At 39.2% G+C, this 26,262-nt stretch overlaps 1 protein-coding gene across 1 annotated transcript; it reads right to left on the bottom strand.

Annotated features, from left to right (window-relative positions):
* Positions 1–5,089: 5,089 nt before the first annotated feature.
* On the bottom strand, positions 5,090–8,165 carry LOC129962973 (uncharacterized). The gene is made up of 3 exons (XM_056076975.1): positions 8,018–8,165; positions 5,872–6,228; positions 5,090–5,745 (listed from the first exon to the last, which is right to left on the bottom strand). Exons 1-3 carry the CDS (start codon positions 8,163–8,165, stop codon positions 5,090–5,092), a joined length of 1,161 nt encoding a protein of 386 aa, XP_055932950.1.
* Between the last annotated feature and the right edge of the window lie 18,097 nt (positions 8,166–26,262).

Raw genomic sequence — 26,262 nt, 5'->3', positions numbered from 1 at the left:
TAGAAAGGGTGACCAGAAAACAAGTCATGAGATTTTTAAAACAAGTAAAAGTATATTTTCTATTTAAATCGAAACAACTGTCAAAAGAAAAGAAAAAAATGAAGCTGAAATGTGAAATCTCATTTCTTAAAAAACTTTATTAAAGATTGATTTTCTATTTACTACAGTTTCTTTTTCATTAATTTTGTGTAATATTTTTCTCGCTTTTATTTAACATGAGTTACTTCACTCTTATAAATGCAGAATTTTGTTCCCGATTTTTACTGATATACTAATATTTTTTAATGAAAAGTACTATCTAATATTTTCAAAACTTTATTGTTTTCCTTTCTTCAGACAAATATTTTAGTCTTATTATGGGGCATATTTAAGAATTCTTTGATTCTAATATAAGTTTTCCAAACCAAACGGCGGAGAGAATGCAGACTTCTTTGTTAATAATATTTTGTTTTTCTTGACTTGGATGTTTTCCGACAACAACGACTGCTTAATAGTGATTCTTAAACAACGCATTCCTGTATTTTTCAACATTCCAAAGTTAACTTCGAATAGTCTTTGTGCAGACACAAAATAACTTTTCCTCTCATTTTCTTGTGTTGAAACTAGCGACATGATAATAATGGCAAACAAATAGTCAGGAAAGAAAATCGTTTTCCTTTCTATCTGTTCGACTTTATATATCTTTAATCTTCTTTCTGCGTATGGAATTCCTAGATATCATGCCATGAAAATCAGTAATAGAAATGAATGTAAGGTATGTTCAATTCTTAAATCACTTATTTAAAAACAAATTTTAACAAGCATTGCAATAAAGCAATGCAAAGTTATGTGCTTCGTATTTTACGGAATTTTTTTAAAAAATTCATTAATGAATGTTTCTTTTGTCTTTACATTCCATAAAATGTTGCATTATGTTGATAACCTTTATTTACAATATTTCATTTTTAAGTCACTTTCAATGCTCAAATTGTCTTTCTATCGCTCTCTAGGGAAATATATCATGTCGTTTTGGTTTGGTTTGGTTTTATGGCGCAAAGGCCATTTTTGACCAAGCTGCGCCAAACACAAGATTTATTCCAACATTTATTTTATTACAAAAAAATAATGCACAAAAACGATGTCAAAATTTAAAACTTAGTTGGTTGGTTGGTTGCTTGGGGTTTTATGGCGCAAGAGCCATATCTGGCTATACTGCGCCAAGCAAAATGTAAAGTAGGCTTTATCGGTAATTAAAAATATCTACAGCACCAGACTACGATAAAAAGTTTCATAAAACATAAATATATAATATTTAAAAATGTTAAAAAGAAAACACAAACAATTATTTTGAAAAAGAGTAAAAAGGAAACGAACGACGGAAAGTTGTTAAAAATTTTAAAGTGATAAGGTATAAGTAATTTGTGAAAACATCAAATGCGATTTAAAAAGCCTGTGGCTCTCAGAAAGTTAAAAATATTTGGGTGGTATTTCTCACCCACCAAATCCTTCAAAATTACTGATGATGTATGAAAATATTGGATACGATGCGAGTTAAAAGTAGGGCATTCAATCAAGATGTGTTTTACACTAAAATCAACATGGCAGGCCAGGCAATGTGGTGCCCTTTCGCCAAAAATAAGGTGCCTGTGCGTGAAACGTGTATGTCCTATACGGAGGCGAGTCAACTTGACATCCACCCCACGTACAGGGAGGACCGGCCACGAGCCAATGTTACTCTTCACTTCATGCAGTTTGTTATGGATCTGCAGATCCCATTTACTTTGCCAGGTAGAATAGATGTAATTAATGAAAGCCCGCATAATATCATTATAAGGAAGTCGTTGGTTCAAACACAACAATGCAGATTTTGCAGCAGAATCAGCCATTTCATTTCCATGAATGCCGACATGACTGGGAACCCAACAAAAAATGATTTGATAATCCTCATTCTGCAAAAGGCGCAAAAGGGATAAAATTCGTATTGCTGTTGGATGCATGCGATTATGATAGTGAGAAAGTGTTTCCAGGGCACTCATGCTATCAGTATAAATTATAAATTTTCGCTGTAGCAAAGATGAGATCTTTTGTAGAGCACAGAATATGGCAAGCAACTCAGCAGTAAATACTGAACAACAATTATGAACCCGATAGCTCACTATATCAGATGGAAGTACTATGCCATAACCGACATGACCATGTGATTTCGAGCCATCCGTGAAAATTGGATCAAATGAGGAATACCGATGGCGATGATAGAAAAATAGCTGTTGGAAGACAACAGGTGTAGTTGAGGATTTATCGAAGCCTTTGAATGGATTCACAAAAGAGAATTTCGGGGCATCCCAAGGTGCAAAAATAAAGGAGTCAACAGTTTTAACACTAACATTATTGAGGTCCGAGTCACTTATGAGCATTTTGGCTCTCTCACAGAAAGGTAGAATGTGAGACGGACGGGCATTATACAATCTACGAAGACCACTCGGTAATGCCATTTGACTTAAGGGGTGTTTCAAAACAGATTTTGTTTTGAAATAATATGAAACAGAAATTTTCTGGCGTCTTAAATAAAGGGGCAACTGGTGACAAATAACATAAAGGCTTTCAATAGGAAAAGTACGGAACGCACCGGAGCAGATCCTTAAAGCAGAATGGTGTACAGTATCCAGCCGACGTAAAACAGATGATCGCGCCGAACCATATACCATACACCCATAGTCAATGCACGAAAGGATGATTGCATCATAAATACGGAGTAGAGAGGTCCGATCGGCACCCCAGGATGTTCTGGAAAGTACTTTCAAAATATTTAACTTTTTCTCACACTTCATTCGCAAATGCAAAATATGCGGAAGGAAGGTGAGCTTCCGATCAAATATCACTCCTAAAAACCGTATTTCGCTCACCACTGGGATAGGTATATTTCGAATAAAAATATTCGGATCCGGGTGAATTATTCTCTTCCGGCAGAAGTGAACGCAACTACTCTTCTCAGGTGAGATTGCGTGCCCATTGTTATTGCACCAAGCTACCACCTTATTTACTGCGTTTTGCAATTGTCGTTCAATGAGATTCATATTACTACCTTGACATGAGATCTGCAGATCGTCAACATAAAGAGTTCCATTAATAGATGGAGGCAAATGATTTAAAATTTGGCTGAGATGAACTATAAAAAGTGTAACGCTGAGGACACTTCCTTGCGGAACTCCCTCAGCTTGAATAAAATGATTAGAGTAAAAGTTGCCAATTCGAACACGAAAAGTACGTCTCGATAAAAAGTTTTGTAAAAATATGGGTAAGTTATCTCTAAAACCTAGATTAAAAAGTGTTGAAAGTATGCCGTAGCGCCATGTACGGTCGTATGCCTTCTCAATGTCGAAAAATATAGAAACTAGGTGGTTCCTCCTCACAAAGGCATTGCGTATTTGGGTTTCCAGTAATACGAGGTTGTCAAAGGTAGACCGACCTCTACGGAAACCACTCTGCAACGGGGAGAGGCATCCCTGTTTCTCTAGTTCGAAAATTAGACGAGCATTGACCATGCGCTCGAAGGTCTTACAGAGGCAATTTGTAAGAGCAATCGGTCTGTAGTTCAGAGAAATTGAGGCTTCCTTGCCAGGTTTTAATATTGGGATCACAATAGCTTCGCGCCATTGTGAAGGGTACTTCTGTTCAATCCATATTCTGTTAAATAGTAATAACAGATTCGAAAGGAAAGTTGGATTCAAATGGCGGAGCATAATATATTTGATCCCATCTGGCCCGGGACTGGTATCATGGACTTGAGATAAGGCCATTTCCAATTCAATCATCCTGAAGTCACAATTATATGGAAGAGTACTTCGGGCATTGAATAGCAAAGGCGACCGTTCCGCGCGATTCTTAATTGCCAGAAATTCAGGGCTGTAAGAATCCGTTGCGGAAACTTGTGCAAACGCTTGGCCGAGAATGTTAACAACGTCTAATGGGCTTGAATACATCATATTACCGGTTTTTATAACAGGAATAGAAGTTTCATTATAGATCCCATTAGCAGCCTTAACCTTTTTCCATAAAAGTTTACTCGAAGTAGAGGATGTGATGGATGAAACAAATTTAATCCATGATTCTTTCTGACTACGACGCCGAATGCGGCGAGCTAGCGCTTTGGCTCTTTTAAAAGCGATCAAATTCTCAGTCGTCGGGTACCTTCTAAAAAGATTCCAGAGTTTCTTTTGGTTCTTATAACTGTCGCGACAAGCTTCATTCCACCACGGCCTACGGAATTTTCTTACACGTGGGGATGTTTTTGGAATGGTGGTGTTCGCGGCGTTCATTATTGTATCAATGACATTTTGAACTGATTTTGAAATATCTGCATCACTGACCATAGCCTCATTGATAACTGCTAGTTGTGAGAATGTAGTCCAATCTGCCCGCTGGAACAGAAAACGCGGAGGACAAATAGTCGCACCTCGACCATCAGCGTGGGAGATTATTAGGGGGAAGTGATCGCTATTGTGCAGATCATCTTCAATTCTCAAATTCATCAACGGTAGCAGTTCAGGAGTGCATATGGCTAGGTCAAGACAGTGGAAGCTACGTGTGGGCGCATGGAAGTACGTTTTCTCGTCATTATTGAGAAGACAGAGACAGTTATTAGCAATAAACTGTTCAATCTGCTGCCCTCGAGAGTTTGTACTATCCGAGCCCCACAAAATACTATGTCCATTGAAGTCGCCAAATAAAATGAAGGGTGACGGAAGTTGGTCTACTAGATTGTCCAGGTCTTGCTGACGGATGATACCGTGAGGCGGAAGATAAATACAGCAGACTGTGACCAAAGATCGTATATGGACCTGTACAGCCACAGCCTGAAGAGTGGTATGCAAATTGAGAGGTGTGCTCGGATAAAGGTTTGATGTGAAAATACAGACACCTCCAGAAGCATGAGATCCAGTGCCTGCATCTTTCCGAACACAGTTATAACCGCGTAATTTTAGTGGAATGTTGGGTGTCAAGAAGGTTTCTTGAACACCGAAACAGATAGGATGAAATTTGTTAATAATTGATTTCATGTCATGAAGTTTGGAACGAATGCCGCGACAATTCCAAGAAACGAAGGTACCCATTAAGAGAGAGATTTAGATGTTGAGTGTGAGTGAGCAGCTGTAGGAGTTGCCTGATCTTCGCAACTCATAGAAAATGCATCTTCATCCTCAGACGGATGGAGCTTAAAATCAGGGATAGTTGGTGTGCCTCCAAAGATAGACGTTAAATCCTTATGGGCTACACCATCTCTTGCTAATCCCAAAGCGACGGAATTCCGTGAAGTAGATTTTTGTAACTTGACAGAAAGATCTTTATGTGATATGCCACGTTTAGCAAGTTTCAATGTGAGTGAGGACTGAGGTTTTTTCTTTCGAGTTTTTTTAGATGCCGATAGATCCGGTTTAGGAGATTCTGAAATACTTTGAACTGAATTATCAGAATCTGATTCTGATGTTTTTACAGGAAGTTTTGGTTTTGGAGTTTGCTTTATGCAGTTTTCACAGGAACAATTTTTACAAAATGGTTTTTGAACAACAGAGGCATAGCTAATGCCTGGCGTAGGTGTCTGAATTTGAACTCTACGTCTAGCTTCTGGGTATGTTATGTTTTCTTTTATTTTGATAATAGTGACTTCTTTTTCCAGTTTCCAGCGGGAGCAATTTCGAGAATAAGAGGGATGATCGCCACCACAGTTTACGCACTTTTCTGTTGCGGAACACTGCTGGCTATCATGCCCTTTATCAGCACAGCGGGCACAAGTGAGTGTCCCGCGGCAATTAATCTTCGAGTGGCCAAAGCGCTGGCATTGGAAACACCTCAATGGATTTGGTATATAATGACGCACAGGTAACTTAATATAACCGGCATATATAAATTCAGGTAGCTTGGGGCTATGGAAGGTGAGCACATAATGCTTTGTTGGAAGGAGTTGACCATCCCGCCGAATGGCAATCTGGCGAACATGAGTCACTCCTTGAGGTTTCAATTCTGAAGTTATTTCTTCCACAGAGACATTAAATAATTCTCCGCAAGTTATTACACCTTTGGAGAAGTTTAAGGATGTGTGTGGACTAACAGAAATGGGTATAGAAGCTAGAGCTTTCAGTTTCATGATTTGCTGCGATTGTTTTTTAGAATCGACTTCAACTAATAAGTCACCAGAACGCATTTTTTTAATAGACTGCACCTCACCGACGGTAGCAGAGACGGCTTTCTGAACTAAAAAAGGTGAAACGGAGTTAAAAGTATCTTGATTTTCTGATTTTCGTTTAATTACAAAAAATTTGTCAAAATGATCAACATTAGTAAAAGTTTTATGTACTTTACGCCCACTGAAGGGACCACGTTTGGAGAAGCCCATACGATATTAGAAAAGATTCGGGTCCGACGGCACCGCCCACCACGGAGCCTAACAAGGGAAGGCAATTACCGGCTCTGGTCATGCCCAGCCTCGGCATCCACCCTAGTGCTAATCGTAACCTATACGCTCGGAGTTACCCCCGGGGACAGTGACCACCCTTAACGCCAAGCCCAAGGAGTAACCCCTTTGCTTGATCCCTAGCAGACAAGCCACTTAGGTGACCAGCTACCAGCCGATTGATGCACAGGGGACCACAGTACACCACCCGTCTTTCAAATGGGTCGCCACGCACGGCCAACACGTGGGACATTGGCTGTCCATGAGAAGCGAGAAGCAAACAGAGCGGCGACAGCTTCTCATGGGGAGCTCCCTCGCTTGCCGTCAAGGGAAAGAAAAAACAAAGCAGAAAGCAGAAGGCGAAGAGGAGTATAAACATAAAGGGAGTATAGATCCCTGGGTACCTCGGGATTGGGACACCCGTACTCACCTAAAGAAGGTGAGCCCCTGAGGGGATTTAAAACTTAGATTTGCTTTTCGATTCCAATATCTTGCAAGAATAAAAAAATATTTTGGTTGGGTTTCTCACCCAACAAGTCATTTAAAGTTACATTGTTGCTACCAAAATGGATTCGTCTAAATTGGTTAAAACTGGGACATTCCACAAGTATATGCTTTATGGATAAAGAGCAATGACAATCTGAACATGTAGGTTGGGGTTCTGAGTTGAGTAAATATTCGTGAGTCAATCTGGTGAGTACAGTTCTGAGTCGATTTAACATAACGGATTTTTCCGGTTTAATTTATAATATTTAAAGGACTTTACCGAAGAATGAATTTCAAACAACTTATTACGAGTTTGTTCATTCCATACACTCTGCTATTTTTTTCCAATACATTTTTTACCGTTTGAAGAGCATCACTTAGAGGAACAAAATTTTCGCACATCAATCCTGGAGTTTTTGCTGCTTTATCAGCCCTCTCATTACCCACAATTCCTGAATGTCCAGGAATCCAACAAAATAAAATATCTATTCCTTTTCCTATTAAAAAACAGTAAAATTCTACGCATTTGACAACTAAGGAATGGCTTGACGGCGAAATATTCCTTAGTGCCTCAATGACGTTTTTTGAGTCTGTGTATAAAATAATTTTCTTATAATTACTATCTGGTAATTTCGTTAAGGCCAGATATATTGCATATATTTCAGATGTAAAAACGGAACAAAACTCATGCACCCTCTCAGAAATTATCTTATTTCTGTTAACTACCGCTGCTCCCACTAATTTACCAGCTTTTGATCCGTCAGTAAAAACAGGTTCATAGCTAGAATACTGTTGTCGGTGGTCATAAAACATATACCGATACACTAGGTTTAGAGTTGTCGCTTTCTGCCATTTTTCGAAAGTCATCTATAAATTTTAAATTAGTATTTTTCCATGGAGGTAATTCGTCGGTTTTATTAAGAACTGGAAAATCATCAATATTTAAATCTCGAAGAATTTTCCCGATTCTAAATCCAAAAGTATGAATAAATGAGGGTCTCAGTGAGAATAATGGGCCATAAATTGGATTTATGACTTTGTAATGTAGTGGATGGGCATCATCACTTTTTATTTTAAAAAACAGATTGAGTGCAAGCCTCTGACGTCTAAGTTCCAAAGGGGGCTCGTGACACAAAACATAAAGACTTAAAACTGGGGTAGTTCGAAAAGCACCCACTGATAGTCGTAAACCTTGATTGCGTATTGTATCAAGGGGCCGCAGTGTGGATTTCGCTGCAGATCCGTACATCATGCTTCCATAATCAAGTTTGGATCGAATTAAGGCTCTATATATTTTGAGAATTTGAATTTGAATTTTAGTGGCACAAGAGCCAAATCTGGCTAAGCTGCGCCAAACATTGATTAAAAACGTAAAACCATGTATGTAAAATTCTTAAACATACGCGCTAAGATACAAGATAAACATGAAACAAATATTAAACAGCGAAGAATAAGGAATAAAATAGCAAAATATTAAAATTTCAAAGGAAATCTAAAGTTCATACAAACATGTCAAATACAAAAAAGGCTAAAATCTGAAGAAAATTTTTAGATTTTTGATAAAATTCCTATGCTTCTAAGGAAAGTAAATAACTGTAGGTGGGGCCTTTTCCCCAACAGATCTTTCAGATCTACATCAGTAGTACCAAAAAAATATAAACGAAAGGGATTGAAATCAGGACATTTTGTTAAAATATGATCTATCGAGTCTGGTATTCTGCACGAGGAACATAACGGTGCCGGGTCTCTAAATAACAAATGCTTATGAGTGTAACGAGTATGACCAATTCGAAGGCGAGTCAGCCTCACATCAGCCTGACGAAAAGGTATAGTCGGCCATGTATTAATAATGGGTTTGATGCTGTAAAGTTTGTTGCCTATTTGGCAGCTCCAGGATTCCTGCCACTGAGTATAAATATGTCTTTGCACACATCGGCGGATATCATCATATGGTGTTTCATAATTTAAAGGAGTTGAGGCCAGTCGAGCTATGCTATCTGCCTTCTCGTTGCCATCAATTCCAACGTGACTTGAGATCCAGCAAAAGATTATGTCAAACCCGTTCTTTTCGAGGGAATGGTAGCTGAATAAAATATCCAAAACAATTGGGTGGTAGTGGAAAGAAAGATGTCCCAGTTGTGTTAGAACACTCCTGCTATCACTATAAATACAGAATTTTCGAAACTGACTTCTAGAAATTCGTTGCAAGGCATAAAATATTGCCATTGCTTCGGCACTATAGACGGAATGGTATGGTATGGTATTTTGAGATTTAATGGCGCAAGAGCCAAATATGGCTATACTGCGCCAAACAAATGGTATTAAAAATGTCACGTATAATTCAGTCAGTTTAAATTTATAATTTCTCGTGATAAAAAGAAATATATCCAATAATGAACAGTATCAGCATTTTTAAAATTGCGAATTACATCCCGTAAAGAAAATGTTTCCAAAAATGTTAAAAGATTAAAATATCGAAATTTAAAAAAGGTGAAAATGCATGTCCCATAACATAAAAAAAAGTACAATAAATTACAAAACGAAGTGAAAAGAGAAAATCATTGCAATCTTTTGATTCGATGTTTCTTCAAGTATTTGCTATGTATAGGGGTACTTGAAGTTTCACTGTAAAAATTTTTAAGTTGTTGTTGTTGTATGGTTTATTGGCGAAAGAGCCATTTTTGGCTATACTGCGCCAAGCTTACGGTAAAATCAAGACAGACATTTAAACCAAAACGATTTTAAAAGTTAGTGTAAGTAAAACTCCATAAAAATGTCGATACAAATATTATAAAACTATTTTAACGAAAGACAATGATTAATGTAAATGCAAAATAATCATGCAATGAAGACTTATTTTACATAAAATGAAAACCAGACGAAAAAAGTGTTAAATACAGTTGATGAAGCGTATAGCTCTTAAAAAATTAAAAATATTTGGATGGTATTTCTCACCCACCAGGTCTTGCAAGTTAAGAGAAGACGATTTGAAAAAATTATGACGATGAGCATTAAAATCAGGACATTCAATTAAAATGTATTTCACACTAAAAGCAATATGACAAGTAGGGCAAATTGGCACCCTTTCACCCAAGATGAGATGACGATGAGTAACGCGGGTGTGTCCTATACGGAGGCGAGTCAATTTCACATCAACCTCTCGTATAGGGTGAACAGGCCATAAACCAATTGTAGGCTTGACGGAATGAAGCTTATTCTCGGTTTTCAAATCCCATGTTATTTGCCATGTTAAATGAATATGTTTTATTAAAAATCTCTTAATGTCACAATATGGAAGTTTATGGGACAAAAAAGAGTCTGCAGATTTTGCCACGGAATCAGCTTCTTCATTCCCAGAAATGCCTACGTGACTCGGGTTGGTTGGTTGGTTGTTTGTTTTATTGGCACAAGAGCCAATACGTGACTCGGGATCCAACTAAAAAGGATATGAAAACCTTCATTTTGAAGGAGACGCCAAGTAAACAGGATTCTTATCGCAATCGGATGCATCCGATTGCTGTAGTGCGAAAGTGTCTCTAATGCACTCATACTATCGGTATAAATAATAAAGTTACGTTCAGGGAAAGGCGAAATTTTCTGAAGAGCCCAGAAAATTGCCATCAACTCAGCAGTGAATACTGAACAGCAATTATGTAAACGATAGCTCAGCGTATCAGACGGAAGAAATATGCCACAACCGACATGCCCATCTGATTTTGAGCCATCGGTAAAAATTGGTACAAAGGAAGAATATTGATAGCGATGATGCAAAAACAGATGTTTAAATATAGCTGGATCATTTGAAGATTTATCAAAGCCTGTAAAGGGATTCATGTAGGAAAAGTTTGGGATATCACAGGGGGGAAAACACAATAAATCTACAGTCTTAATGATAACATTTGAAAGGCCTGAGTCGTGCAAAAGTACTTTCATTCTCTCACTAAATGGAAGAATGTGAGAGGAACGAGCATCATATAGTCTGCGGAGATTAAGTGGTAACTTTATATTAGTTTGTTTGTTTGTTTGAGGTTTTATGGCGCAAGAGCCACGATTTTGACCAAACTTTATATTAGAGATGGGGTGATAAGAAAAACATTTTGCACGGAAATAATAACAAGCAGACAAATTTTTGCGTCTTAAGTCAAGAGGTAACTGGTTGCAAATAGAGTAGAGGCTGTCTACGGGAGAGGTACGAAACGCTCCGGAACAAATCCTTAAGGCAGAATGGTGAATGGTATCCAATCGTCGCAGGAAAGAAGCACGAGCGGAACCATACACTATGCACCCATAATCCATGCGAGAGAGGATGACTGCTTCGTCAATATGGAGCAGAGATGTCCGATCTGCACCCCAAGATGTTTTAGAGAGTACCTTTAAAATGTTTAGTGCTACCTCACATTTCTTCCGCAAGTTTAAAATATGAGGAAGAAAGGAGAGATTTCTATCAAAAATTACTCCCAGAAATCGTACCTCATCTACAACAGCGATAAGCGCATTTCGTATCTTAATGACAGAATCTAGATGGATATTTCGTTTCCTGCAGAAATGAACGCATCGGCTCTTCTCTGAAGAGATAGTAAGCCCGTTATTATCGCACCAAGCTACTACTTTGTTAACGGCATTTTGCAACTGTCGCTCTATTAAATTCATATTGCTGCCTTGGCATGAAATCTGCAGGTCATCAACATAAAGTGATGCCTGAATAGATGAAGGTAAAACAGATAAAACTTGACTAATGTGAATAATAAAAAGTGTAACACTGAGGACACTTCCTTGCGGAACTCCCTCAGCTTGAATAAAAGAATCAGAATAAAAATTGCCTACACGAACTCTAAAAGTCCGATATGATAAAAAATTCTGTAAAAAGATGGGCAAGTTTCCTCTAAAACCAAAGTTAAAAAGTGTAGAAAGTACTCCATAGCGCCATGTCCGGTCATACGCCTTCTCAATGTCAAAAAATATGGAGACGAGGTGGTTCCTTCTAACAAATGTGTTGCGAATTTCGGTTTCCAGTAGTACGAGGTTATCATAAGTAGATCTACCTCTTCGGAAACCACTCTGCAACGGGGGAATACATCCTTGTTTCTCCAATTCGTGAATAAGACGTGCATTGACCATTCTTTCAAAGGTATTGCAGAGGCAGTTCGTCAAAGAAATTGGTCGGTAGTTCAGAGGGTTAGATGCGTCCTTGCCAGGTTTTAATATTGGGATCACAATTGCTTCTCGCCATTGTGAAGGGTACTTCTGTTCAATCCATATTCTGTTAAATAATAATAACAGATTTGAAAGTGAAGTTGCGTTCAAATGGCGGAGCATATTATACGTCATCCCATCTGGTCCAGGGCTAGTATCATGGGCTTTAGATAAAGCCGTTTCCAGTTCAGACATCCTGAATTCACAGTTATATTGACTGGTATTTTGGGCTTTAAAGCGCAAAGGCAACCGTTCCGCGCGATTCTTAGATGCCAGAAATTCAGGGCTGTAAGAATCTATTGCGGATACTTGTGCGAATACTTGACCGAGAATATTGGCAATATCTAACGGGGCGGAATGTGCCATATTTCCTGTATTTAAAACAGGAATGTGGGTTTCACTGTATATCCCATTAGCAGCCTTTACTTTCTTCCACAAATGTTTACTGGAAGTGGTGGATGTGATGGATGACACGAATTTAATCCAAGATTCCCTCTAACTACGTCGGCGTATTCGACGAGCAAGGGCTCTGGCACGCTTAAAAGCAACTAGATTTTCTGTTGTAGGGTACCTTCTAAAAATATTTCAAAGTCGTTTTTGGTTCTTATGACTGTCGCGACAAGCTTCGTTCCACCACGGTCTACGAAGTTTTCTTAGACGTGGGGAAGTCTTCGGGATGGTGGCATTTGCGGCACTTATTATGTTATCAACGACATGTTGCACTGCTTCCGTGATGTCGCAAATATTGACCATAGTTTCTGTGACATTTGCCAATCGCTGTTGTTGTTGGGTTTAATGGCGCAAAAGCCAATTTTGGCCATACTGCGCCAAGCATATGGTTCAATTTCATCCCATATATTATGTGATTAAAATTTAAAAAACGGACATTTTTTTTAAAGTCGCAATGAATGCATGAAATTTAAATGTAACAATGATTACTAATTTACAATAAAATTAATTTTTTATAGTTGAGAAAAAAAATGAAATGTTTTAAAAGCTCAGTAGTATACAGAGGAATATAGCAATAAATGTCAAATACAAGTAAAAAAATTGATAGATTTTAAAAATTTAAAAATATTTGGATGGTATGTTTCACCCACCAGGTCTTGCATGTTAAGATTTGACGAGTGGAAGAAGTAACGACGATGAACTTCAAAATTAGGACAGACAATCAAAACATGTTGAATGCTTATCTCAATATGACATTTGAAGCATATTGGTGCCCTTTCACCAAAAAGGAGATGGCGGTGAGTATATCGAGTATGCCCTATACGGAGGCGAGTCATTTTGACATCATCCTCACGTTGTCGTAAAGTAGGCCATAAACCAACTGTGGGCTTGATGAAATGCTACTTATTGTGGATCTGCAGATCCCATGCCATCTGCCATTTAGAAAAGATATGTCGTACAAGGGACCGCTTAGCATCACAATATGGAAGAGATTGTGTTAGAAATAGTGTTGCAGATTTAGCTGCAAAATCTGCCCTTTCATTACCTGAAATACCTGCATGCCCTGGGATCCAACAAAAAAGTATTTTGAAACCCTTGTTTTCTAGGAGTCTTAGTGTGCACAAAATTTGTAAGGCAACTGGATGCGTCTGATATTGATAATGGGAGAGTGTCTCCAAGGCACTCAGACTGTCAGTATAAATAATAAAATTACGCTCAGAAAGTGGCAAGATTTCCCGAAGAGCACAGAAAATTGCCACCAACTCAGCCGTGAAAACGGAACAAGAGTTGTGTAGGCGATAGCTTAAAGTATCAGATGGAATTATGATGCCGCAACCGACATACCCATCTGATCGGGAACCATCTGTAAAGATTGGTGTGAAAGAAGAATACTGACAGCGATGATAAAGAAAAATCTGCTGATAAACAACAGAAGAAGTGGAGGACTTATCAAAACCTGCAAATGGATTCAGAAATGAAAAGTATGGGACATCCCAAGGCGGAAAGCAAAAAGAATCATCAGTCGTGATAGTGACATTTGAAAGGTCCGAATCACGCATGAGCAATTTTGCTCTCTCATTGAAAGGAAGAACATGTGAGGGGCGGGCATCATATAGTCTGCGAAGACCAACGGGAAGATTCATATGACAAATAGGGTGATTAGGGACAGATCTTGTGCGGTAATAGTATAAAATAGATAACTTTAAACGCCTTAAAGAGAGAGAGGGTTGATGGCAAATAACATACAGGCTCTCTACTGGAGAAGTGCGAAATGCTCCTGAACAGATTCTTAGAGCAGTGTGGTGTACGGTATCCAATTGCCGCAAAGCCGTAGAGCGTGCAGACCCATACACCATGCAGGCATAATCAATGCGAGAAAGTACAACTGCTTGATAAATTCGTAGTAGGGAGGTTCTATCGGCACCCCAAGATGTTTTAGACAGAACTTTTAGAATATTTAATGATTTCTCACACTTCTGTCGTAGGCTTAAGATGTGAGGAAGGAAAGTGAGCTTTCGGTCAAAAATCACTCCCAAAAACCGAATTTCATTCACCACTGGAATTGAAATATTGCGAATATGAATATTCGGATCAAGGTGTACATTTCTATTCCTGCAAAAATGGACGCATTGGCTCTTCTCCGGAGAGATAGTGTGCCCGTTCTTGTCGCACCAATCTATCACTTTATTAACGGCATTTTGCAATTGCCGTTCTATTAAATTCATATTGCTGCCTTGGCATGAGATCTGCAAGTCATCAACATAAAGTGATCCATGAACAGATGAAGGTAAAAGAGTTAAAATTTGATTAAGATGAACAATAAAAAGAGTGACACTGAGGACACTTCCCTGAGGAACTCCCTCAGCTTGGATAAAATTAGATGAATAAGTGTTGCCAACGCGAACCCTGAAAGTCCGATGAGATAAAAAGTTTTGTAAAAATATGGGGAGGTTTCCCCTAAAACCCAAGTTAAAAATTGTAGAAAGTATGCCAAAGCGCCAAGCACGGTCATACGCCTTCTCAATATCAAGGAATATGGAGATAAGGTGGTTCCTCCTAACAAATGCGTTGCGTATCTTGGTTTCCAGTAGAATTAGGTTGTCAAAAGTAGACCGACCTCTACGGAAACCACTCTGCAACGAGGATATGCATCCGTTTTTCTCCAATTCGAATATCAGACGGGCATTGACCATGCGCTCAAAGGTCTTACAAAGGCAACTCGTCAGAGCAATTGGTCGGTAGTTCAAAGGATTTGATGGTTCCTTACCAGGTTTTAAGATTGGGATCACAATAGCCTCGCGCCATTGTGAAGGGTACTTCTGTTCAATCCATATTCTGTTAAATAATATTAACAGATTCGTAAGGGAAGTTGCATTCAAATGCCGGAGCATATTATATGTGATCCCATCTGGGCCAGGACTTGTATCATTGGCTTTAGATAAAGCCGTTTCCAGTTCAAACATCCTAAATTCACAGTTATATGGAAAAGGGCGTTGGTCATTAAAGCGCAGACGCAACCGTTCCGCGCGATTCTTAATAGCCATAAACGTAGGACTGTAAGAATCAATAGCAGACACTTGTGAGAATGCTTGACCAAGAATATTGGCAACATCTAATGGGGTTGAGTGCACCATATTTCCTGTATTTAAAACAGGAATGGAGGTTTCACTATATATTCCATTAGCGGCCTTTACTTTTTTCCACATATGTTTACTGGAAGTGTAGGATGTAATGGAGGATACGAATTTTATCCAAGAATCTCTCTGACTTAGACGACGAATGCGACGAGCAAGAGCTTTGGCACGCTTAAATGCAATCAGATTTTCTGTTGTCGGATACCTTCGAAAAATACTCCAACGTTTCTTTTGGTTTTTATGACTGTCGCGACAAGCTTCATTCCACCACGGTCTACGAAATTTTCTTAGACGTGGGGAAGTCTTCGGAATAGTAGCATTCGCGGAGCTTATTATGCAGTTAATGACATTTTGTACTGCTTCCGTGATGTCGTAAGTACTGACCATGTTCTCGGTGATATCTGCCAATTGCTTGAAATTATCCCAGTCTGCCCGCTGGAATAGAAACCGCGGAGGACAGGGAGTCGCACCGCCGCTGTGGGCATGGGAGACAATAATAGGAAAATGATCACTATTATGTAGATCTTTGCTGACTGTAAAGGTCAACGATGGCAAGAGTTCAGGAGAGCACATGGCTAGATCAAGGCTATGAAATCTACGTGTGGGTTCATGAAAGTACGTCTTCTCATCATTATTGAGCAGACAGATACAGTTATTTGTTATAAACTGTTCGATCTGCCGCCCTCGAGAGTTTGTACTATCTGAACCCCACATTGTGCTATGTCCATTGAAATCGCCACATAAAATAAAAGGCTTAGGAAGCTGGTCTACTAACTGGTCAAGATCTTGCTGACGTATGACATCGTGAGGCGGTAGATAAATACAACAGACTGTGACCAAAATTCGTGTCTGAACTTGAACAGCCACAGCCTGTAGAGAAGTTTGTAAAGTGAGAGGTTGTTGTTGTTGGTTTTGTGTTTTTTGGCACAAGAGCCATTCTTGGCTAAACTGCGCCAGACTTTTGTTGAATTAAAGTTCAGTTCTAGAAACCATTTGAATTAAAAGCGATAAAGGTTTTAAAACACAAGACACATATGATACGCAAAAATGATTATCAAGAAAAATGAAAAATGTTAAATACTCATGTTGTTAAATGTTAAATACTCATGTTGTTAAATGTTAAATACTCATGTTGTTAAAAATGTTAAAAATTTAAAAACATTTGGTGGTGTTTCTCACCAATCAAGTCTTTTAAGTTAAGAGAAGTTGACTTAAAAAGGCAATGACGCTGATGATTAAAAGAAGGACATTCAACAAAGATGTGCTTTACACTAAAATTCACATGACACGTGGGGCAAATTGGCGCTCTATCACCAAAAATTAGATGACGGTGAGTGAAACGAGTATGACCTATACGGAGGCGAGTCAATTTAACATCAACCTCTCGTATAGGTAGAACAGGCCACAAACCAATTGTAGGTTTTATTGAATGTAGTTTGTTCTGGATCTGTGGAACCCATGAATCTTGCCAAGTTACATAGAGTTTATAAACAAATGACTTTTTGACGTCACAATATGGGAGGGCCTGAGACTGAAATGTTGATGCATGTTTAGCTGCAACATCAGCCCTTTCATTGCCCGCAATACCCACGTGAGCCGGAACCCAGCAGAGAATTATATTAAAACCCCTGTTTTGTAGTAACCGCAGGTTAAACAAAATTTCTAAAGCGATTGGATGCATGTGGATTTGGAAATGAGCAAGGGTTTCCAAAGCACTCATACTGTCAGTATATATGATAAAACTACGCTCAGTAGAAGAGGAAATTTCCTTTAGTGCGTAAAAAATTGCCATCAACTCAGCAGTAAAAACAGAAAAAACGTGGTTAAGACGGTAGATGAGTGTATCAGATGGAGTTATAATGGCACAACCAACATGTCCATCTGATTTTGAGCCATCTGTAAACACTGGGGTAAAAGAAGGATACTGACAGCAGTGGTCATGGAAAATCTGTTGAAAAATAACAGAACTAGTTGAAAATTTATCAAAGCCAAAAAAAGGGTTCAGAAAAGACAAATTTGGAATATCCCAAGGTGGAAAAGAATAAAGATCAAGAGATTTAATGGTTATGTTATTAAGATCCGAGTCATGCAAGGCATTTTTGACTCTCCGACAAAAAGGTAGAATATGATAAGGTCGGGCATTATAAATTCTTTGAAGGTTTTCAGGAGAACCCATGCAATGAATGGGATGGTTTGGGACAGATAGTGTCCGAAAATAAAACAAAGTAGATAATTTTTGACGCCGCAAACAAAGTGGCAACTGGTGACAAATTACATATAAACTCTCAACTGGAGAGGTGCGGAAAGCACCAGAGCAGATCCTGAGAGCAGAGTGGTGAACAGTATCAAGATGTCTCAAAACAGAGGGACGGGCAGACCCATACACCATACAGCCATAATCCATGCGCGAGAGAATGATCGCTTGGTAGATACGGAGCAGGGAGGTTCGATCGGCACCCCAAGATGTTCTAGAAAGCACTTTTAAAATGTTCAAATTTTTCTCACACCTCTTCCGCAAGTCTAAGACATATGGAAGGAAAGTGAGCTTGCGATCGAAGATCACTCCCAAAAACCGTACTTCAGTCACAACTGGAATTGGTGTATCACGTATCTTTACAACAGGATCTAAGTGCATATTTCTTTTCCTACAAAAGTGAACACATCGACTCTTTTCAGGAGAAATAGTGTGACCATTTTTATTGCACCAAGTTACCACCTTATTAACTGCATTTTGCAATTGCTGTTCTATTATATTCATGTTACTACCCTGACATGAGATCTGTAAATCATCAACATACAGACTGGCGTGTACGAATGAGGGAAAATGATTTAAAATTAGACTGAGATGAACAATAAAGAGGGTGACACTGAGGACACTTCCCTGAGGAACACCCTCAGCTTGTATAAAATGATTTGAATAAAAATTACCAACACGAACTCGAAAAATTCTATATGATAAAAAGTTCTGTAAAATTATGGGCATGTTTCCTCTAAACCCAAATTTAAAAAGTGTAGAAAGTATGCCAAAGCGCCACGCACGGTCATAAGCCCTCTCAATATCAAAGAATATGGACACAAGGTGGTTTCTCCTAACAAATGCATTGCGAATTTGGGTTTCCAGCAAAATTAGATTATCAAAAGTCGATCTTCCTTTGCGGAAACCACTCTGCAACTGGGAAATGCAGCCTTGTTTCTCCAATTCGTAGATTAGACGAGCATTAACCATGCGTTCAAAAGTCTTGCAAAGACAGTTGGTAAGAGCAATTGGTCTGTAGTGTAAAGGGCTTGATGGATCTTTCCCAGGCTTTAGAATTGGAATTACAGTAGCTTCGCTCCACTTTTTAGGGTACTTCTGCTCAGTCCAAATCCTGTTAAACAAAAGTAACAAATTAGATAGAGAAGTCGCATTTAAATGGCGAAGCATGCTATAAGTTACTCCATCTGGTCCGGGGCTTGTATCGTGGGCTTGAGATAGAGCCCTTTCCAATTCGAACATCCTAAATTCACAATTGTATGAAAAGGTATGACTATCATTAAAATGCAAAGGCAACCGTTCCGCGGGATTCTTAATTGCCAAAAACTCAGGACTATAAGAATCAGCTGCGGAAACTTGTGCGAATGCTTGGCCTAGAATATTAGCTACGTCTAATGGGGCAGAATACAACATATTTCCTGTTTTTAAAACGGGAATGGAGGATTCGCTATAAATGCCATTTGCAGCTTTTATCTTTTTCCACAAAAGTGTAGTGGAAGTTGAGGATGTGATCGAGGATACGAACTTGATCCAAGATTCTCTTTGACTATGACGCCGAATTCGTCGAGCTAAGGCTTTGGCTTTTTTAAAAGCGACAAGATTTTCTGTCGTAGGGTATCTTCTAAATATGTTCCAGCGTTTCTTCTGATTTTTATAACTATCGCGGCAAGCTTCATTCCACCACGGTCTGCGGAATTTTCTTACATGTGGAGAACTCTTTGGAATGGTGGCATTTGCGGCGCTTATTATGTTATCAACGACATGTTGCACTGCTTCCGTGATGTTGTAAGTATTAACCATATTCTCTGTGATTTTTGCCAAATGCTTGAAAGAATCCCAGTCTGCCCGCTGGAATAGAAAACGCGGAGGACATAATGTCTCACCGCCGCTATCAGCGTGGGAGACTATAATAGGGAAATGATCACTATTGTAAAGATCCTCACTTACTGCGAAAGTCAGCAATGGCATGAGCTCAGGAGAACATATAGCCAAATCAATACTATGGAAGCTGCGAGTGGGTTGATGGAAATAAGTCTTCTCGTCATTATTTAGGAGGCAGAGACAGTTATTTGAAATAAATTGCTCGTTCTGTCGCCCACGAGAATTTGTATCTTCCGATCCCCATAAAGTACTATGTCCGTTGAAATCGCCTAACATAATAAATGGTTTAGGAAGCTGGTCCACTAGGTTATCAAGTTGTTGTTGATTAACGACATCATGAGGCGGTAAATATATACTACAGACCGTGACTAATGCTCGTGTGTGAACTTGAACTGCCACAGCCTGTAGAGATGTATGTAAAGTAAGAGGTGTGCTCGGATAAAGATTTGAAGTGAAGATACAGACTCCACCAGAACTGCGAGGTTCTGTGTCTGCATCTTTCCGAACACAATTATAACCGCGTAATTTAAGAGAGGTGTTTGGTTTCAAGAAGGTCTCTTGAACACATAAACAAACTGGATTAAATTTATTGAAAATTGTCTTGATGTCTAAGAGTTTGGATTGGATTGGATTGGATTGTAGATTTTATTGGCACAAGAGCCTGAAAAGGCCATACTGCGCCATGCATATGGTCAAAAAAGTATGAAAATTTAAACAGCGTTCAGTAAAAAAAGGTTCAAAAATTCAATGATAAAACTCTGGATCAATTGAATGATGCGTCAGGCAAATATGGCGATTCAGATAAAATGGTAAAAACCAATTGCTTTCAAGAATTTAAAAATGTTTTCGTGAGGATTTTCTCCCAACAGCGTTCGCATGTTCAGTGACAAGGAGTTAAAAAAAATGTAAACGGTGAGAATTAAAATCAGGACATTCTATTAAAATGTGAATAACTGTTAAAATAACTTGGCATTTGGAGCAAAAAGGAGCTCGATCGCCTAAAAAAAGATATTTATGCGTTAAGCGAATGTGACCAATGCGGAGTCTAGTCAGTTTGACATCGAGCTCACGCATTGGGAGGTAAGGCCATGATTTAACAAAGGGTTTTATACTGTGTAATTTATTATTTGTCAGTTGGCTCCATGATTTTTCCCATAGTGAATAAATATGTTTTGTGAAAACATTCTTCGCGTCGGAAAAAGGTATTTCACGTTGCATGAACAAGGTGGCTGTTTTTGCAGCATTGTCCGCCAGTTCATTTCCCGCTATTCCAACATGACCTGGAATCCAGCAGAATAATATTTCATAACCTCTATTTTGAACTGTCTTTAAAAGACACAAGATTTCCAAGGCAATTGGATGAATTCGAATGTGAAAATGGGTTTGTTTGTTTGATTGTTGTTTTATGGCACAAGAACCATATTTGGTTATACTGCGCCAATCAAACGGTAAAGTGAAAGCCAAATATTAAAATCTATATTAATATAGAACTTTATAAAAGATAGTATTGTAAAAATTAAATATACGATATTACAAAATAAACATATGTGTTGACATATGAAAATGTAAAACAATGAGACAATGCAAAACACAAAAGGTAAAAAGTGCTAAATACAAGTATAAAAATGAATGGCTTTTAAAAAGTTAAAAATATTTGGGTGGAATTTTTCACCCACCAAGTCCTGTAAAGTAATTGATGATGTATGAAAGTAATATATACGTTGATGGTTAAATACAGGGCATTCAATCAAAATGTGTTTTGTACTAAAATCAACATGGCATGTAGGGCACACTGGCTTCCTGTCACCAAAAATAAGATGCCTGTGAGTGTATCTAGTGTGTCCTATACGGAGACGAGTCAATTTAACATCGATCTCGCGTATTGGAAGAACAGGCCAAGAACCGATGATAGGTTTCACGGAGTGTAACTTATTATGGATCTGCAGACCCCATGCCTCCTGCCAAGAGGAATTTATATGACGGGATAATGCCACCTTAACGTCACAAAATGGAAGTCCTGTGCTCATAAAGGCTGTCGCAGATTTTGCAACCGAATCTGCTTTTTCATTTCCTGGAATGTCAACATGACTCGGAACCCAACAAAATATAATATTAAAACCATCATTTTTCAAAGAGCGCAAAATGAGTAAAATGCGGTTAGCAATTGGGTGCATGCAATTATTACGCTGTAGAGAATTACGCTGTAGAGAAGGAGAAATTTTCTGGAGTGCACAGAAAATTGCCATCAATTCAGCAGTAAAAACAGAGCAGCAATTATGAAGACGGTGGCTCAGTGTATCAGAAGGCAGTACAATACCACAACCAACATGTCCAGCTGATTTTGAGCCGTCCGTGAAAATTGGAACAAACGAAGAATACCGATAGCGATGAAGCAAAAAGAGCTGTTGGAAAACCACAGGAGCTGTTGACGATTTGTCGAAACCAGTGAAAGGATTCAAAAAAGAAAATTGAGGGATATCCCAAGGTGGAAACATAAATGGGTCGTTGACTTTGATTCTTACATCGTTGAGGTCCGAGTCGTGTAGTATGGGTTTCATTCTCTCACAGAATGGCAGAATGCAAGCAGGACGGGCACCATAAAGTCTACGGAGAGCAACTGGAAACTTGTTGCAACAAATGGGGTGATGAGGCACGGACTGTGTGCGGAAATAGAATGAAACTGATATCTTTTTACGCCTCAAATTTAGAGGTAACTGATGACAAATGACATACAAACTCTCAACTGGAGAAGTACGAAATGCTCCGGAGCAGATCCTCAGAGCAGTGTGGTGGATGGTGTCCAGTCGCCGCAAAACTGTAGGGCGTGCAGAACCATACACCATGCAGCCGTAGTCAATGCGGGAGAGGATAATCGCTTGATAAATACGGAGTAGGGAGGTTCGATCAGCTCCCCATGATGTTCTGGAGAGCACCTTCAATATATTTAGCGTTTTCTCGCATCTCTTCCGCAGGTTCAAAATATGCGGAAGAAATGTAAGCTTTCTATCGAATATCACTCCCAAAAACCGTACTTCACTCACCACAGGAATGAGTACATTTTGAATATAGATATTTGGATCCGAATGAATGGTTCGCTTTCGGCAGAAGTGAATACACCTACTCTTCTCGGGAGAGATCGCGTGCCCATTGTTGTTGCACCAAGTTACCACTTTATTAACTGCATTCTGTAATTGACGCTCAATGAGATTTATACTGCAGCCTTGGCAAGAGATCTGCAGATCATCAACGTAAAGAGTTCCATGAACAGATGAAGGTAAAACAGACAAAACTTGACTAATATGAACAATAAAAAGTGTAACACTGAGGACACTTCCCTGCCGAACTCCCTCAGCTTGAATAAAAGAATCAGAATAAAAGTTGCCTACACGGACTCTGAAAGTCCGATGTGATAAAAAGTTCTGTAAAAATGTGGGAAGATTTATCCTAAAACCAAAATTATAAAGTGTCGAAAGTATGCCATAGCGCCATGCTCGGTCGTATGCCTTCTCAATATCGAAAAATATGGAGACAAGGTGATTCCTCCTAACAAATGTGTTGCGTATCTGGGTTTCCAGTAAAATGAGGTTATCAAATGTAGATCTGCCTCTGCGGAAACCACTCTGCAACGGGGAGATGCATCCATGTCTCTCCAATTCGTACATAAGGCGGGCATTGACCATGCGCTCAAAGGTTTTACATATACAATTCGTCAGGGCAATTGGTCGGTAATTCAGAGGGTTTGATGAATCTTTGCCAGGTTTTAGGATAGGAATTACAGTAGCCTCGTGCCATTGAGCTGGGTACATTTGCTCAGTCCAAATTCTGTTGAATAGCAACAACAGATTGGAAAGGGAAATTGAATTTAAATGGCGAAGCATATTATACGTAATTCCATCTGGCCCGGGGCTGGTATCGTGGGTCTTCGATAATGCTGCTTCCAATTCATACATACTAAACTTACAGTTGTAAAGAAAAGTATTTCGGTCATTAAAACGCAATGGCAGTCGTTCCGCACGATTCTTAGTTGCCAGAAAGGCAGGGCTGTAAGAATCGATAGCGGAAACTTGTGCAAATGCTTGACCGAGAATATTTGCTATGTCTAATGGAGCGAAGTGCGTCATATTTCCTGTTTTTAAAATAGGAATAGAGGATTCACTATGGATACCATTAGCAGCCTTTACCTTCTTCCACAAGGTTCTACTGGAAGTGTTTGATGCGATGGAAGAAACAAAACTAATCCACGATTCCCTCTGACAGCGACGGCGGATGCAACGTGCAATGGCTTTTGCTCTTTTAAAAGCTACTAAGTTCTCTGTCGTAGGGTACCTTCGAAATATATTCCAAAGTCGTTTCTGGTTCTTATGACTGTCGCGGCAGGCTTCGTTCCACCAAAGTCTACGAAATTTGAGGGGCCGAGGGGAAGACTTTGGGATACAGGTATTTGCAGCATTCAAAATGGCTTCAACGGTGAGACGCATTGCTTCCATAATGTCTGCAGTATTGACCATAGACTCCGTGATTTCCGCCAGCTGCTTAAAAGCAATCCAGTCTGCCCGCTGGAATAGAAAACGCGGAGGACAGAAAGTCGCACCGCCGCTATCAGCATGGCAGACAATAATAGGAAAATGGTCACTATTATATAGATCGTTGCTAACCTCAAAGGTTAGCTTTGGCAGAAGTTCAGGAGAACATATGGCCAAGTCTAGACTATGGAAGGTACGTGTGGGCTCATGGAAGTATGTCTTTTCGTCATTATTCAGCAAGCAGAGACAGTTATTAGAAATAAACTGTTCAATCTGCTGCCCACGAGAGTTTGTACTGTTTGAACCCCATAAAACACTATGGCCATTGAAATCCCCTACGAGCAAAAAAGGCAAAGGAAGATGGTCAATCAAATTGTCGAGTCCTCGTTGACAAATAACATTATTTGGCGGAAGATAAATGCAGCAGACTGTGACCAGCGCTTGTGTATGCACTTGGACAGCCACAGCCTGAAGAGAGGTATGCAAATTTAGAGGTGTGCTCGGATACAAATTAGATGTGAAGATACAGACGCCACCAGAACTGTGAGATCCCGTGTCTGTATCTTTCCGAACACAATTATATCCACGCAATTTAATTGGAATGTTGGGTGTCAAGAATGTTTCTTGAACACCAAAACAGATTGGATGAAATTTGTTTAAAATTGATTTAATTTCATGAAGTTTGGAACGAATGCCACGACAATTCCAAGAGAGGAAGGTACCCATTAAGAGACAGGTTTTAAAAGAGAATTATTAGGAGCTTCCGTACGAGTTGCTGAAAACTCACAACTCATCTCCAGGTCATCTTCATCCTCAGATGGGTGCAATTTGATGTCTGCACTATTTATCGTGCCACCAAAAATGGACGGCAAGTCCTTATGGGCGACACCCTTCTTCGCCATCCCTAGGGCGACGGAATTTTTTGTTGTTGATTTTTTAAATTTTGAGCTAAGGTCTTTTTGTGTAAGTCCACGTTTAGCTAATTTCAAAGTTAGTGAAGATTGCAATTTTCTCTTTGGTTTTGGTTTGATTGTTTCGGTTCGAGAAGTTTCAGCTGTACTGGTTGTGGAATTTTCTGTATCGGACTCTTGTTTGTCATCAGTTTTTGGTTCTGATAAATTCTTTTTACAATTATTGCATGAACAATTTTTGCAAAATAATTTTTTAACTGCAGATGCATAGCTAACACCAGCAGTAGGAGTTTCAGTTTGTATCCGACGTCGGGCTTCAGGATATGACAAGTTTTCTTTAATTTTAACTGTCACAACCTGTTTTTCAAGTATCCATCTCGGGCAGGATCGAGCATAAGAAGGATGATTGCCGCCACAATTAACGCACTTTTCTAGTGCAGCACATTGCTGGCTATCATGCCCTCTTTCAGCACATCGGGCACATGCGAGTGTCCCGCGGCAATTAACTTTTGAATGGCCGAATCTCTGACACTGAAAACTTCGGAGTGGATTAGGGATGTAAGGCCTGACGGGTAATCGTATGTAACCAGCATATACATTTTCGGGTAATTTTGGCGATTTGAATGTTAAAACATGATGTTTAGTCTCAAGGAGTTCACCATCACGTCTAATAGAAATACGACGGACGTGTATAACTCCTTGCGATTTCATCTCTGATGTTATTTCCTCTAGAGGTACATTCAGTAATTCACCGCATGTAATTACTCCTTTACAGGTATTCATCGACTGGTGAGGACTTACACTAATAGCTATTGTAGCCAAGGCTTTCAGTTTTTGAATATTCAGGGATTGTTTACGAGAATTTACTTCTACCAATAAATCTCCAGAACGCATCTTCTTAATGGATGATACTTCACCAATTGTTGCTGAAATAGCTTTTTGGACAAGGAAAGGAGACACTGTTGCGAAAGTTTCATTTTTCTCCGAAATGCGTTTAATGACA

Source organism: Argiope bruennichi, chromosome 3, assembly GCF_947563725.1.
Source record: "Argiope bruennichi chromosome 3, qqArgBrue1.1, whole genome shotgun sequence".
NCBI classification, from domain to species: domain Eukaryota; kingdom Metazoa; phylum Arthropoda; class Arachnida; order Araneae; family Araneidae; genus Argiope; species Argiope bruennichi.
This window is presented reverse-complemented; position numbering and strand designations above follow the sequence as displayed.

Bases quoted from the DNA above. Each gene is read 5' to 3' on its own strand.
- LOC129962973 (XM_056076975.1), bottom strand. From the start codon at position 8,165: ATGATGTACGGATCTGCAGCGAAATCCACACTGCGGCCCCTTGATACA. The intron at 6,229-8,017 runs GTCAGAGGCTTG...CACCTTTTTTAG, and splicing joins GCCCCCTTTGGAACTTAGAC to TTCAGAAAGCCGTCTCTGCT. The intron at 5,746-5,871 runs GTTATATTAAGT...GTGCTGATAAAG, and splicing joins ACCTGAATTTATATATGCCG to GGCATGATAGCCAGCAGTGT.